The sequence below is a fragment of the Mytilus edulis genome, unplaced genomic scaffold (assembly GCF_963676685.1).
Source record: "Mytilus edulis unplaced genomic scaffold, xbMytEdul2.2 SCAFFOLD_2411, whole genome shotgun sequence".
NCBI classification, from domain to species: Eukaryota; Metazoa; Mollusca; class Bivalvia; order Mytilida; family Mytilidae; genus Mytilus; species Mytilus edulis.
Genome location: NW_027268891.1, coordinates 1 through 13,488, shown reverse-complemented (window position 1 = coordinate 13,488; position 13,488 = coordinate 1). Strand labels below are relative to the sequence as shown.

The following is a 13,488-nucleotide window of genomic DNA, read 5'->3' as shown; positions in this document are numbered from 1 at the left end:
GTATTTATTGAGAATTTATATTTCTGAAGGTTTATGAATACGTTCAAAGATCAAATCCGTGCATTTGCCTACACGAAGAGAGAAAATTTCAAAACAAAATGCACGGACTTTTACACACAAAATCTGTAGATTCTGTTATATTCAATTATAGAGTTTTTGCGTGGTTTAATATTAGGTAATGTTCTTGTTTCCGTGTAAAATAATTCTCGCAATATTTTTTTTCTCTCGAAAAGCAAAAGAAATCGTAAAATTTATCAACTCTATTAATTGGAATGAAAGCACTGTTTTGTTCTTCATGATTTATGTATTTACGCTTTGTAGTTTTGGCAAATTAAATACTACAGAATGAGTGAAATACACGTATATTTGTTATACAGATAGAAAGAAGAGAAAAGTAACCATATACTATTGAAATAGTTTGAAAGTAGTTATAGCTGGGGGTTGGGATTTATAGCTTGTTTAGAAGTTTGACATGATGTACAACAAATGTAAATTCTTTTGAAAAATGTTGGTGGGCCCTGAAAAGGGCCGTTTGTGAAGTTATAAACTTCAGGACTGTTTACTTGCTGCTGGTGTATTTAGTGACGGCTTTGGTACCTTCACTGACAGCGTGCTTGGCCAATTCTCCGGGTAAGAGAAGACGGACAGCGGTCTGGATCTCCCGGATGTGATGGTAGATCTTTTGTTGTAGTGTGCCAATCGGGAGGCCTCTGCTGCGATTCTCTCGAAGATATCGTTGACGAAGCTGTTCATGATGGACATTGCCTTTGAGGACACTCCGGTGTCGGGGTGAACTTGTCTCAAGACTTTGTAGATGTAGATAGCATAGGATTCACGTCTCTTCCTCCTCCTTTTCTTGTCACCGCCGGTCTGGCAGTCTTTGCCTTGGGTGACGGCCTTCTTGGCTCCTTTAGTTCCTACTTTGGGTGGCATGTTACTGGTTTGATAATCAAATAAGTAATGGTGAAAAATTATTTTCAATTTGTTTATATACTGGGCAAAACGGATTGAAAGATTTTATTGAACGCGAACCTCGGAGAGAGCACCCATAACATGTTGAATGTTCGGTAGCCTAACTGCCCGCAGAGAGCTTCGTTCTGATTGGTGTATAATAAAAACATCGTTCAATCCGTTTTAGTGGGTATATAAGCTAAATTTTGAAGAAAAATTGTATCACTTTACTCAGTGTCGATCAACCAAATAGTACAAAATGTCAGGACGAGGAAAAGGAGGAAAAGCAAAAGCAAAGGCAAAGTCTAGGTCATCCGTGCCGGACTTCAGTTCCCAGTCGGTCGTATCCCACAGACTTTTTGAGGAAAGGAAACTATGCCGAGAGAGTTGGTGCCGGTGCACAGTGTACCTCGCAGCTGTCTTAGAATACTTAGCAGCTGAAGTATTGGAGTTGGCAGGAAAACGCCGCTCGTGACAACAAGAAGAGCAGAATCATTCCCCGTCATCTCCAGTTGGCCATCAGAAACGACGAAGAGTTGAACAAACTCTTGTCTGGTGTCACCATTGCCCAGGGAGGTGTTTTACCAAACATCCAGGCTGTACTTCTGCCAAAGAAGACCCAGAAAGCTGCCAAGTTAAAAAGTGGGATATATCAGATTTACTCACTTAACAACGGCCCTTTTCAGGGCACCATATTTTCAAAAAGAGTCTAAAATTGTTGTACATCTTAGTAATACTTTATTCCCCATACATAATTGAAAAAAATATATTCTACTACATAACAAATAAAAAATGTCCTAAAATATAAATGTCCCTTCTTCCGTGATTCTTCTTTTCTTCTCTCTCTAACGCATCCCATTTAAGTACAGTTCTTATAGCATAACACTAAGTCTAGTAACTTTTTCAGTCTTCTTCATCAGAACATTTATTGTCGAACTTTCTGACTCTTTGAACCCACAAGTAGCTCAGTTAAATCATATAAAGTTTGTCGGGGAAAAAAAAACAACACTGATAGTATTTATATTTAATACTAGTCTGCTCTCTTCTTTCTCTCTCTTGGTTATTGATGCGAGCATGCTTAGATTCATCTGAGAAGGTGTGTGGTTTTTTTTATTATTATAATTATTTATAGTTTTTGTTAACATTATCTCTTTCGTCAACACTTTTATATATGATATGTACTTTCCATTCTTTTCCTTTTTCCATTTTTTTTTTCAGCATCTCTCTCTCTCTCTCTCTCTCTCTCTCTCTCTCTCTCTCTCTCTCTCTCTCTCTCTCTCTCTCTCTCTCTCTCTCTCTCTCTCTCTCTCTCTCTCTCTCTCTCTCTCTCTGTCTTTCTGTCTTTATTTAGTTATTGTTTGTGTATTAAAGATGTGGAATCGATGTAAGCACACCGACAATCAGACAATGAGACAAATGTGCCCAGCCCAAATGAAAATCATACCACATCTTCTTTTTTTTATATTAAATATACATAAATATGACATAATACAACAATAAAGAAACTCAGCCGATCCGTACAATGTCATGTCGGGAATGTGTAATTCCATTTGTTTCTGTTTTTTTATTTTCTATTTCGCTTTGTTTGTGTTATAACTGCATTTTATTTTTATTTTTTCCTGTTTTATTTTTCTTTCCCTTTCCTTAATGTTTCTGCATGTATTTTGACCTTTTTTCATTATTATTTTTTTTCTTCTTCAGATTTATCATATTGAAACCGTGACACTAATTTACTATTGTTGAGCTATGAGGGATGATCAGAAACTGTAATTATGAATGAAAAAAGGGGGCATTTTTACTGTCAGCTTGGGTTGAGCAGTTTTTCAGTAAAAAATGGATTGAAAACTGTCAAAGTCCCTTACAAATCAGTCCAATCAGATTTAAGATATGCGGACCAATCAACGCCAGCTTTATGTAAGTGGTGATCCAATCGTCACCGTGATTTCAATCCTCCCGGCAAGCACAAAAACACATTCACCGAAATTTTCAAGTATTCTTTCTGTAGCAAATCGTCCACAGAGCTAATAGTCATGGCACGAACAAAGCAAACTGCACGTAAATCCACCGGAGGTAAAGCTCCAAGAAAACAACTTGCCACCAAGGCCGCCCGTAAGAGCGCACCTGCAACCGGTGGAGTCAAGAAACCACATAGATACAGGCCAGGAACAGTCGCTCTCCGAGAAATCAGGAGATACCAGAAGAGCACAGAGCTCCTCATCAGGAAACTCCCCTTCCAGAGATTAGTCCGTGAAATCGCCCAGGACTTCAAAACTGATCTCCGATTCCAGAGTTCAGCCGTCATGGCCCTACAGGAAGCCAGCGAAGCCTACTTGGTCGGTCTCTTCGAGGATACCAACTTGTGCGCAATCCACGCCAAGAGAGTAACCATCATGCCAAAGGATATCCAATTGGCACGAAGAATCCGTGGAGAACGTGCTTAAGAAGTGTGATTTTTTCACCAAAACATAACGGCCCTTTTCAGGGCCACCAATATTTTTCAAAAAGAATCTATAAATTGTTGTACATGAAAATTAGAAACATAGCTGAACCCCTCTTTTCCCCATCTCTCTCTCTCTTTTATTTCTTCTTGTTGAATCCATCTATATGCAAAGCAATACATAGACAAAAAATAAATTTTATGATATATATATACACACAAGTCTCATCACAAAAAAAAAGGGGGGGGGGGGTGTTTGTTTATCATGGTACATGTACGTCCTTGTGTGTAGAATATTAAATAGTACATTATATAAAAAAAAAGATCAACATATGAATGTTTCTATCTGTACTTCTGTTCTTTTCTTTTATTTTCTTCGCTTGTTTTGTCTTGTCTTCTTTTGATGTATTATTTACACCAGTAGTCTAGACCAAAGAAAGAGAACCACCAACTGGCCAAAATATAACCTTTTTTTTTAAGTTAGAGTTTAAATATCATGTATAATTCATTAATTTGAATATTTCTTTTAGAAAAGCTGATATTACAGGGTACTTTTATCAAAAATTTAGAGCTTTTTTTCAGTCAGAATTGTAAAGAAAATTTTTATCATGTATGTAGTAATATATTTTGTCCACTTTAGAGTCTTGTCTTGCTGCTAGTTTACAAAATCATGAAATTTCTATTTAAATTAATATAATTTCGGTACGGGTCCAAGTAGTCCCCACAAAATTTCACTGTAGGAAGTCCATGTAAGCATATATCTTGCACTTATAAGCTTTTTTATATGATAAAAAGTAGTTTTCAGACTTATTATAAACTTTTCTGGCTAAAAGATGTCTTCAGAATAGTAAGTATATGTGTGCGCATTAACATTTTTATTGGATTGGCTGATGAAATTGTCATCGTCATACTGTGGATAAATATAGAATGGTGTTTAAAAATAAAATTGAAAGGAAGATGCACACATAAGAAGTTTTACCCGCAGACAGGGGCATCTCTTTTCTTCACTGTAATACCTAAAAAAAAAAATCTTTAATAGTAATAACAATAACAGTTTTATTCATACATTCTCTCATTTATGATCTGAAGTACCTGCAGCAGATCTTTGATGGATGGCAAGCACAGCTTTGACAGATGATGTTGAGTTATGAAAGACAGGTAGAAAACTGCAAGCATGTAAAATCCTGTGATGTATCCAATTTCTGGGTACATCAAATAGACAAATAGATAACCAGTATTCCTAGATATGTCTGTGAGGTTTATTTTTTCCCCAACTAAATTCCATTCCATTAAGTTGAAATGTGTATTGACATTGAATGAAAATGTCTGTTCAGAGAAAGCAAATAATTATCTTTATAATTTTGACTGTCTAAAGTGATTTTCATTTATCATTTATTTATCATACTTTTCTATCTTAAAATGAAAACTTTTCAACATTTTGGAGCTTTTTTTGTCTCCTTCAGTCATTTTTATTCCGATTGAAAGTTTTTTTCTGTTCAATAATAGTTTTTTCTTAAAAAATTACTGTCTGATATGAATTATTATATTTTTCAGACCTAGAATGAAAAAGTGGATTGAAAGTGTACACAGTTTAAGGCAGTACAGAGTTACCTCCCGGAATAAAACAACGTAAGCCAATCAGACAACAGTTAACTGAAAATGTGTGATACTTCTTTTACGGCCGCGTTGGTGATATATAAAGAGTCGCTGTTAGACGGAAAGTATTATTTAACTAATCACCACAAATAGTTAAACATGTCAGGCAGAGGAAAAGGAGGTAAAGGTCTAGGAAAAGGAGGCGCCAAGCGTCACAGGAAGGTGTTGCGTGATAACATCCAAGGTATCACCAAGCCAGCCATCCGTCGTTTAGCAAGAAGAGGTGGAGTAAAACGTATATCTGGACTCATCTATGAGGAAACCCGTGGTGTCCTTAAAGTTTTCTTGGAAAATGTCATCCGTGATGCTGTCACATACACAGAGCACGCCAAGAGGAAGACTGTCACTGCCATGGATGTTGTCTACGCTTTGAAACGTCAAGGACGTACCTTGTACGGATTCGGAGGTTAAACAGCCACCCAGCTAATATAAACAACGGCCCTTTTCAGGGCCACCAACATTTTTCAAAAAGAATCTTAGATTTGTTGTACATCGTTTTAAACAAAATCTTGAAATCAAAGCTTGCTCCCACTTCTATTCTTTTCTCTAATGTTCATGAATTTTTCAACCGTTTTCTTGTTTTCCCTGATCCTGATCCGCAACTATTTTCTCTCTCTCTCGTTATCCCCCTCCCCCCTTTTTTTTTTAAATATCTGGCTTTCTTTTTAATTAACTCCTTACTCTTACTCTTGTATTTATTTGAGAATTTATATTTCTGAAGGTTTATGAATACGTTCAAAGATCAAATCCGTGCATTTGCCTACACGAAGAGAGAAAATTTCAAAACAAAATGCACGGACTTTTACACACAAAATCTGTAGATTCTGTTATATTCAATTATAGAGTTTTTGCGTGGTTTAATATTAGGTAATGTTCTTGTTTCCGTGTAAAATAATTCTCGCAATATTTTTTTTCTCTCGAAAAGCAAAAGAAATCGTAAATTTATCAACTCTATTAATTGGAATGAAAGCACTGTTTTGTTCTTCATGATTTATGTATTTACGCTTTGTAGTTTTGGCAAATTAAATACTACAGAATGAGTGAAATACACGTATATTTGTTATACAGATAGAAAGAAGAGAAAAGTAACCATATACTATTGAAATAGTTTGAAAGTAGTTATAGCTGGGGGTTGGGATTTATAGCTTTGTTTAGAAGTTTGACATGATGTACAACAAATGTAAATTCTTTTTGAAAAATGTTGGTGGCCCTGAAAAGGGCCGTTTGTGAAGTTATAAACTTCAGACTGTTTACTTGCTGCTGGTGTATTTAGTGACGGCTTTGGTACCTTCACTGACAGCGTGCTTGGCCAATTCTCCGGGTAAGAGAAGACGGACAGCGGTCTGGATCTCCCGGGATGTGATGGTAGATCTTTTGTTGTAGTGTGCCAATCGGGAGGCCTCTGCTGCGATTCTCTCGAAGATATCGTTGACGAAGCTGTTCATGATGGACATTGCCTTTGAGGACACTCCGGTGTCGGGGTGAACTTGTCTCAAGACTTTGTAGATGTAGATAGCATAGGATTCACGTCTCTTCCTCCTCCTTTTCTTGTCACCGCCGGGTCTGGCAGTCTTTGCCTTGGTGACGGCCTTCTTGGCTCCTTTAGTTCCTACTTTGGGTGGCATGTTACTGGTTTGATAATCAAATAAGTAATGGTGAAAAATTATTTTCAATTTGTTTATATACTGGGCAAAACGGATTGAAAGATTTTATTGAACGCGAACCTCGGAGAGAGCACCCATAACATGTTGAATGTTCGGTAGCCTAACTGCCCGCAGAGAGCTTCGTTCTGATTGGTGTATAATAAAAACATCGTTCAATCCGTTTAGTGGGTATATAAGCTAAATTTTGAAGAAAAATTGTATCACTTTACTCAGTGTCGATCAACCAAATAGTACAAAATGTCAGGACGAGGAAAAGGAGGAAAAGCAAAAGCAAAGGCAAAGTCTAGGTCATCCCGTGCCGGACTTCAGTTCCCAGTCGGTCGTATCCACAGACTTTTGAGGAAAGGAAACTATGCCGAGAGAGTTGGTGCCGGTGCACCAGTGTACCTCGCAGCTGTCTTAGAATACTTAGCAGCTGAAGTATTGGAGTTGGCAGGAAACGCCGCTCGTGACAACAAGAAGAGCAGAATCATTCCCCGTCATCTCCAGTTGGCCATCAGAAACGACGAAGAGTTGAACAAACTCTTGTCTGGTGTCACCATTGCCCAGGGAGGTGTTTTACCAAACATCCAGGCTGTACTTCTGCCAAAGAAGACCCAGAAAGCTGCCAAGTAAAAAGTGGATATATCAGATTACTCACTTAACAACGGCCCTTTTCAGGGCCACCAATATTTTTCAAAAAGAGTCTAAAATTGTTGTACATCTTAGTAATACTTTATTCCCCATACATAATTGAAAAAAATATATTCTACTACATAACAAATAAAAAATGTCTAAAATATAAATGTCCCTTCTTCCGTGATTCTTCTTTTCTTCTCTCTCTAACGCATCCCATTTAAGTACAGTTCTTATAGCATAACACTAAGTCTAGTAACTTTTTCAGTCTTCTTCATCAGAACATTTATTGTCGAACTTTCTGACTCTTTGAACCCACAAGTAGCTCAGTTAAATCATATAAAGTTTGTCGGGGAAAAAAAACAACACTGATAGTATTTATATTTAATACTAGTCTGCTCTCTTCTTTCTCTCTCTTGGTTATTGATGCGAGCATGCTTAGATTCATCTGAGAAGGTGTGTGGTTTTTTTTATTATTATAATTATTTATAGTTTTTGTTAACATTATCTCTTTCGTCAACACTTTTATATATGATATGTACTTTCCATTCTTTTCCTTTTTCCATTTTTTTTTTCAGCATCTCTCTCTCTCTCTCTCTCTCTCTCTCTCTCTCTCTCTCTCTCTCTCTCTCTCTCTCTCTCTCTCTCTCTCTCTCTCTCTCTCTCTCTCTCTCTCTCTCTCTCTCTCTCTCTGTCTTTCTGTCTTTATTTAGTTATTGTTTGTGTATTAAAGATGTGGAATCGATGTAAGCACACCGACAATCAGACAATGAGACAAATGTGCCCAGCCCAAATGAAAATCATACCACATCTTCTTTTTTTTATATTAAATATACATAAATATGACATAATACAACAATAAAGAAACTCAGCCGATCCGTACAATGTCATGTCGGGAATGTGTAATTCCATTTGTTTCTGTTTTTTTATTTTCTATTTCGCTTTGTTTGTGTTATAACTGCATTTTATTTTTATTTTTTCCTGTTTTATTTTTCTTTCCTTTCCTTAATGTTTCTGCATGTATTTTGACCTTTTTTCATTATTATTTTTTTTCTTCTTCAGATTTATCATATTGAAACCGTGACACTAATTTACTATTGTTGAGCTATGAGGGATGATCAGAAACTGTAATTATGAATGAAAAAAGGGGGCATTTTTACTGTCAGCTTGGGTTGAGCAGTTTTTCAGTAAAAAATGGATTGAAAACTGTCAAAGTCCCTTACAAATCAGTCCAATCAGATTTAAGATATGCGGACCAATCAACGCCAGCTTTATGTAAGTGGTGATCCAATCGTCACCGTGATTTCAATCCTCCCGGCAAGCACAAAAACACATTCACCGAAATTTTCAAGTATTCTTTCTGTAGCAAATCGTCCACAGAGCTAATAGTCATGGCACGAACAAAGCAAACTGCACGTAAATCCACCGGAGGTAAAGCTCCAAGAAAACAACTTGCCACCAAGGCCGCCCGTAAGAGCGCACCTGCAACCGGTGGAGTCAAGAAACCACATAGATACAGGCCAGGAACAGTCGCTCTCCGAGAAATCAGGAGATACCAGAAGAGCACAGAGCTCCTCATCAGGAAACTCCCCTTCCAGAGATTAGTCCGTGAAATCGCCCAGGACTTCAAAACTGATCTCCGATTCCAGAGTTCAGCCGTCATGGCCCTACAGGAAGCCAGCGAAGCCTACTTGGTCGGTCTCTTCGAGGATACCAACTTGTGCGCAATCCACGCCAAGAGAGTAACCATCATGCCAAAGGATATCCAATTGGCACGAAGAATCCGTGGAGAACGTGCTTAAGAAGTGTGATTTTTTCACCAAAACATAACGGCCCTTTTCAGGGCCACCAATATTTTTCAAAAAGAATCTATAAATTGTTGTACATGAAAATTAGAAACATAGCTGAACCCCTCTTTTCCCCATCTCTCTCTCTCTTTTATTTCTTCTTGTTGAATCCATCTATATGCAAAGCAATACATAGACAAAAAATAAATTTTATGATATATATATACACACAAGTCTCATCACAAAAAAAAAGGGGGGGGGGGGGTGTTTGTTTATCATGGTACATGTACGTCCTTGTGTGTAGAATATTAAATAGTACATTATATAAAAAAAAAGATCAACATATGAATGTTTCTATCTGTACTTCTGTTCTTTTCTTTTATTTTCTTCGCTTGTTTTGTCTTGTCTTCTTTTGATGTATTATTTACACCAGTAGTCTAGACCAAAGAAAGAGAACCACCAACTGGCCAAAATATAACCTTTTTTTTTAAGTTAGAGTTTAAATATCATGTATAATTCATTAATTTGAATATTTCTTTTAGAAAAGCTGATATTACAGGGTACTTTTATCAAAAATTTAGAGCTTTTTTTCAGTCAGAATTGTAAAGAAAATTTTTATCATGTATGTAGTAATATATTTTGTCCACTTTAGAGTCTTGTCTTGCTGCTAGTTTACAAAATCATGAAATTTCTATTTAAATTAATATAATTTCGGTACGGGTCCAAGTAGTCCCCACAAAATTTCACTGTAGGAAGTCCATGTAAGCATATATCTTGCACTTATAAGCTTTTTTATATGATAAAAAGTAGTTTTCAGACTTATTATAAACTTTTCTGGCTAAAAGATGTCTTCAGAATAGTAAGTATATGTGTGCGCATTAACATTTTTATTGGATTGGCTGATGAAATTGTCATCGTCATACTGTGGATAAATATAGAATGGTGTTTAAAAATAAAATTGAAAGGAAGATGCACACATAAGAAGTTTTACCCGCAGACAGGGGCATCTCTTTTCTTCACTGTAATACCTAAAAAAAAAAATCTTTAATAGTAATAACAATAACAGTTTTATTCATACATTCTCTCATTTATGATCTGAAGTACCTGCAGCAGATCTTTGATGGATGGCAAGCACAGCTTTGACAGATGATGTTGAGTTATGAAAGACAGGTAGAAAACTGCAAGCATGTAAAATCCTGTGATGTATCCAATTTCTGGGTACATCAAATAGACAAATAGATAACCAGTATTCCTAGATATGTCTGTGAGGTTTATTTTTTCCCCAACTAAATTCCATTCCATTAAGTTGAAATGTGTATTGACATTGAATGAAAATGTCTGTTCAGAGAAAGCAAATAATTATCTTTATAATTTTGACTGTCTAAAGTGATTTTCATTTATCATTTATTTATCATACTTTTCTATCTTAAAATGAAAACTTTTCAACATTTTGGAGCTTTTTTTGTCTCCTTCAGTCATTTTTATTCCGATTGAAAGTTTTTTTCTGTTCAATAATAGTTTTTTCTTAAAAAATTACTGTCTGATATGAATTATTATATTTTTCAGACCTAGAATGAAAAAGTGGATTGAAAGTGTACACAGTTTAAGGCAGTACAGAGTTACCTCCCGGAATAAAACAACGTAAGCCAATCAGACAACAGTTAACTGAAAATGTGTGATACTTCTTTTACGGCCGCGTTGGTGATATATAAAGAGTCGCTGTTAGACGGAAAGTATTATTTAACTAATCACCACAAATAGTTAAACATGTCAGGCAGAGGAAAAGGAGGTAAAGGTCTAGGAAAAGGAGGCGCCAAGCGTCACAGGAAGGTGTTGCGTGATAACATCCAAGGTATCACCAAGCCAGCCATCCGTCGTTTAGCAAGAAGAGGTGGAGTAAAACGTATATCTGGACTCATCTATGAGGAAACCCGTGGTGTCCTTAAAGTTTTCTTGGAAAATGTCATCCGTGATGCTGTCACATACACAGAGCACGCCAAGAGGAAGACTGTCACTGCCATGGATGTTGTCTACGCTTTGAAACGTCAAGGACGTACCTTGTACGGATTCGGAGGTTAAACAGCCACCCAGCTAATATAAACAACGGCCCTTTTCAGGGCCACCAACATTTTTCAAAAAGAATCTTAGATTTGTTGTACATCGTTTTAAACAAAATCTTGAAATCAAAGCTTGCTCCCACTTCTATTCTTTTCTCTAATGTTCATGAATTTTTCAACCGTTTTCTTGTTTTCCCTGATCCTGATCCGCAACTATTTTCTCTCTCTCTCGTTATCCCCCTCCCCCCTTTTTTTTTTAAATATCTGGCTTTCTTTTTAATTAACTCCTTACTCTTACTCTTGTATTTATTTGAGAATTTATATTTCTGAAGGTTTATGAATACGTTCAAAGATCAAATCCGTGCATTTGCCTACACGAAGAGAGAAAATTTCAAAACAAAATGCACGGACTTTTACACACAAAATCTGTAGATTCTGTTATATTCAATTATAGAGTTTTTGCGTGGTTTAATATTAGGTAATGTTCTTGTTTCCGTGTAAAATAATTCTCGCAATATTTTTTTTCTCTCGAAAAGCAAAAGAAATCGTAAATTTATCAACTCTATTAATTGGAATGAAAGCACTGTTTTGTTCTTCATGATTTATGTATTTACGCTTTGTAGTTTTGGCAAATTAAATACTACAGAATGAGTGAAATACACGTATATTTGTTATACAGATAGAAAGAAGAGAAAAGTAACCATATACTATTGAAATAGTTTGAAAGTAGTTATAGCTGGGGGTTGGGATTTATAGCTTTGTTTAGAAGTTTGACATGATGTACAACAAATGTAAATTCTTTTTGAAAAATGTTGGTGGCCCTGAAAAGGGCCGTTTGTGAAGTTATAAACTTCAGACTGTTTACTTGCTGCTGGTGTATTTAGTGACGGCTTTGGTACCTTCACTGACAGCGTGCTTGGCCAATTCTCCGGGTAAGAGAAGACGGACAGCGGTCTGGATCTCCCGGGATGTAGATGGTAGATCTTTTGTTGTAGTGTGCCAATCGGGAGGCCTCTGCTGCGATTCTCACGAAGATATCGTTGACGAAGCTGTTCATGAATGGACATTGCCTTTGAGGACACTCCGGTGTCGGGGTGAACTTGTCTCAAGACTTTGTAGATGTAGATAGCATAGGATTCACGTCTTCTTCCTCCTCCTTTTCTTGTCACCGCCGGGTCTGGCAGTCTTTGCCTTGGTGACGGCCTTCTTGGCTCCTTTAGTTCCTACTTTGGGTGGCATGTTACTGGTTTGATAATCAAATAAGTAATGGTGAAAAATTATTTTCAATTTGTTTATATACTGGGCAAAACGGATTGAAAGATTTTATTGAACGCGAACCTCGGAGAGGAGCACCCATAACATGTTGAATGTTCGGTAGCCTAACTTGCCCGCAGAGAGCTTCGTTCTGATTGGTGTATAATAAAAACATCGTTCAATCCGTTTAGTGGGTATATAAGCTAAATTTTGAAGAAAAATTGTATCACTTTACTCAGTGTCGATCAACCAAATAGTACAAAATGTCAGTGACGAGGAAAAGGAGGAAAAGCAAAAGCAAATGCAAAGTCTAGGTCATCCCGTGCCGGACTTCAGTTCCCAGTCGGTCGTATCCACAGACTTTTGAGGAAAGGAACTATGCCGAGAGAGTTGGTGCCGGTGCACCAGTGTACCTCGCAGCTGTCTTAGAATACTTAGCAGCTGAAGTATTGGAGTTGGCAGGAAAACGCCGCTCGTGACAACAAGAAGAGCAGAATCATTCCCGTCATCTCCAGTTGGCCATCAGAAACGACGAAGAGTTGAACAAACTCTTGTCTGGTGTCACCATTGCCCAGGGAGGTGTTTTACCAAACATCCAGGCTGTACTTCTGCCAAAGAAGACCCAGAAAGCTGCCAAGTAAAAAGTGGATATATCAGATTACTCACTTAACAACGGCCCTTTTCAGGGCCACCAATATTTTTTTCAAAAGAGTCTAAAATTGTTGTACATCTTAGTAATACTTTATTCCCATACATAATTGAAAAAAATATATTCCTACTACATAACAAATAAAAAATGTCTAAAATATAAATGTCCCTTCTTCCGTGATTCTTCTTTTCTTCTCTCTCTAACGCATCCCATTTAAGTACAGTTCTTATAGGCATAACACTAAGTCTAGTAACTTTTTCAGTCCTTCTTCATCAGAACATTTATTGTCGAACTTTCTGACTCTTTGAACCCACAAGTAGCTCAGTTAAATCATATAAGTTTGTCGGGGAAAAAAACAACACTGATAGTATTTATATTTAATACTAGTCTGCTCTCTTCTTTTCTCTCTCTTGGTTAT

General features: G+C 36.8%; 3 protein-coding genes across 3 annotated transcripts; 2 read left to right on the top strand and 1 right to left on the bottom strand.

The window, feature by feature from the left end:
• The first annotated feature begins 2,595 nt into the window (after positions 1 to 2,595).
• On the top strand, positions 2,596 to 3,442 carry LOC139509033 (histone H3). The gene has a single exon (XM_071296059.1). It carries the CDS (start codon positions 2,982 to 2,984, stop codon positions 3,390 to 3,392), a length of 411 nt encoding a protein of 136 aa, XP_071152160.1. The 5' UTR covers positions 2,596 to 2,981; the 3' UTR covers positions 3,393 to 3,442.
• A 2,803-nt stretch (positions 3,443 to 6,245) lies between these two features.
• LOC139509032 (histone H2B) lies at positions 6,246 to 6,734 on the bottom strand. Its single transcript, XM_071296058.1, has one exon. The coding sequence runs from the start codon at positions 6,667 to 6,669 to the stop codon at positions 6,295 to 6,297; it is 375 nt and encodes a 124-aa protein (XP_071152159.1). The 5' UTR covers positions 6,670 to 6,734; the 3' UTR covers positions 6,246 to 6,294.
• Positions 6,735 to 8,001: 1,267 nt separating this feature from the next.
• LOC139509031 (histone H3) lies at positions 8,002 to 9,175 on the top strand. Its single transcript, XM_071296057.1, has one exon. The coding sequence runs from the start codon at positions 8,715 to 8,717 to the stop codon at positions 9,123 to 9,125; it is 411 nt and encodes a 136-aa protein (XP_071152158.1). The 5' UTR covers positions 8,002 to 8,714; the 3' UTR covers positions 9,126 to 9,175.
• Positions 9,176 to 13,488: the final 4,313 nt, after the last annotated feature.

Coding starts and splice junctions, on each gene's coding strand:
- LOC139509033 (XM_071296059.1), top strand. CDS start 2,982: ATGGCACGAACAAAGCAAACTGCACGTAAATCCACCGGAGGTAAAGCT.
- LOC139509032 (XM_071296058.1), bottom strand. CDS start 6,669: ATGCCACCCAAAGTAGGAACTAAAGGAGCCAAGAAGGCCGTCACCAAG.
- LOC139509031 (XM_071296057.1), top strand. CDS start 8,715: ATGGCACGAACAAAGCAAACTGCACGTAAATCCACCGGAGGTAAAGCT.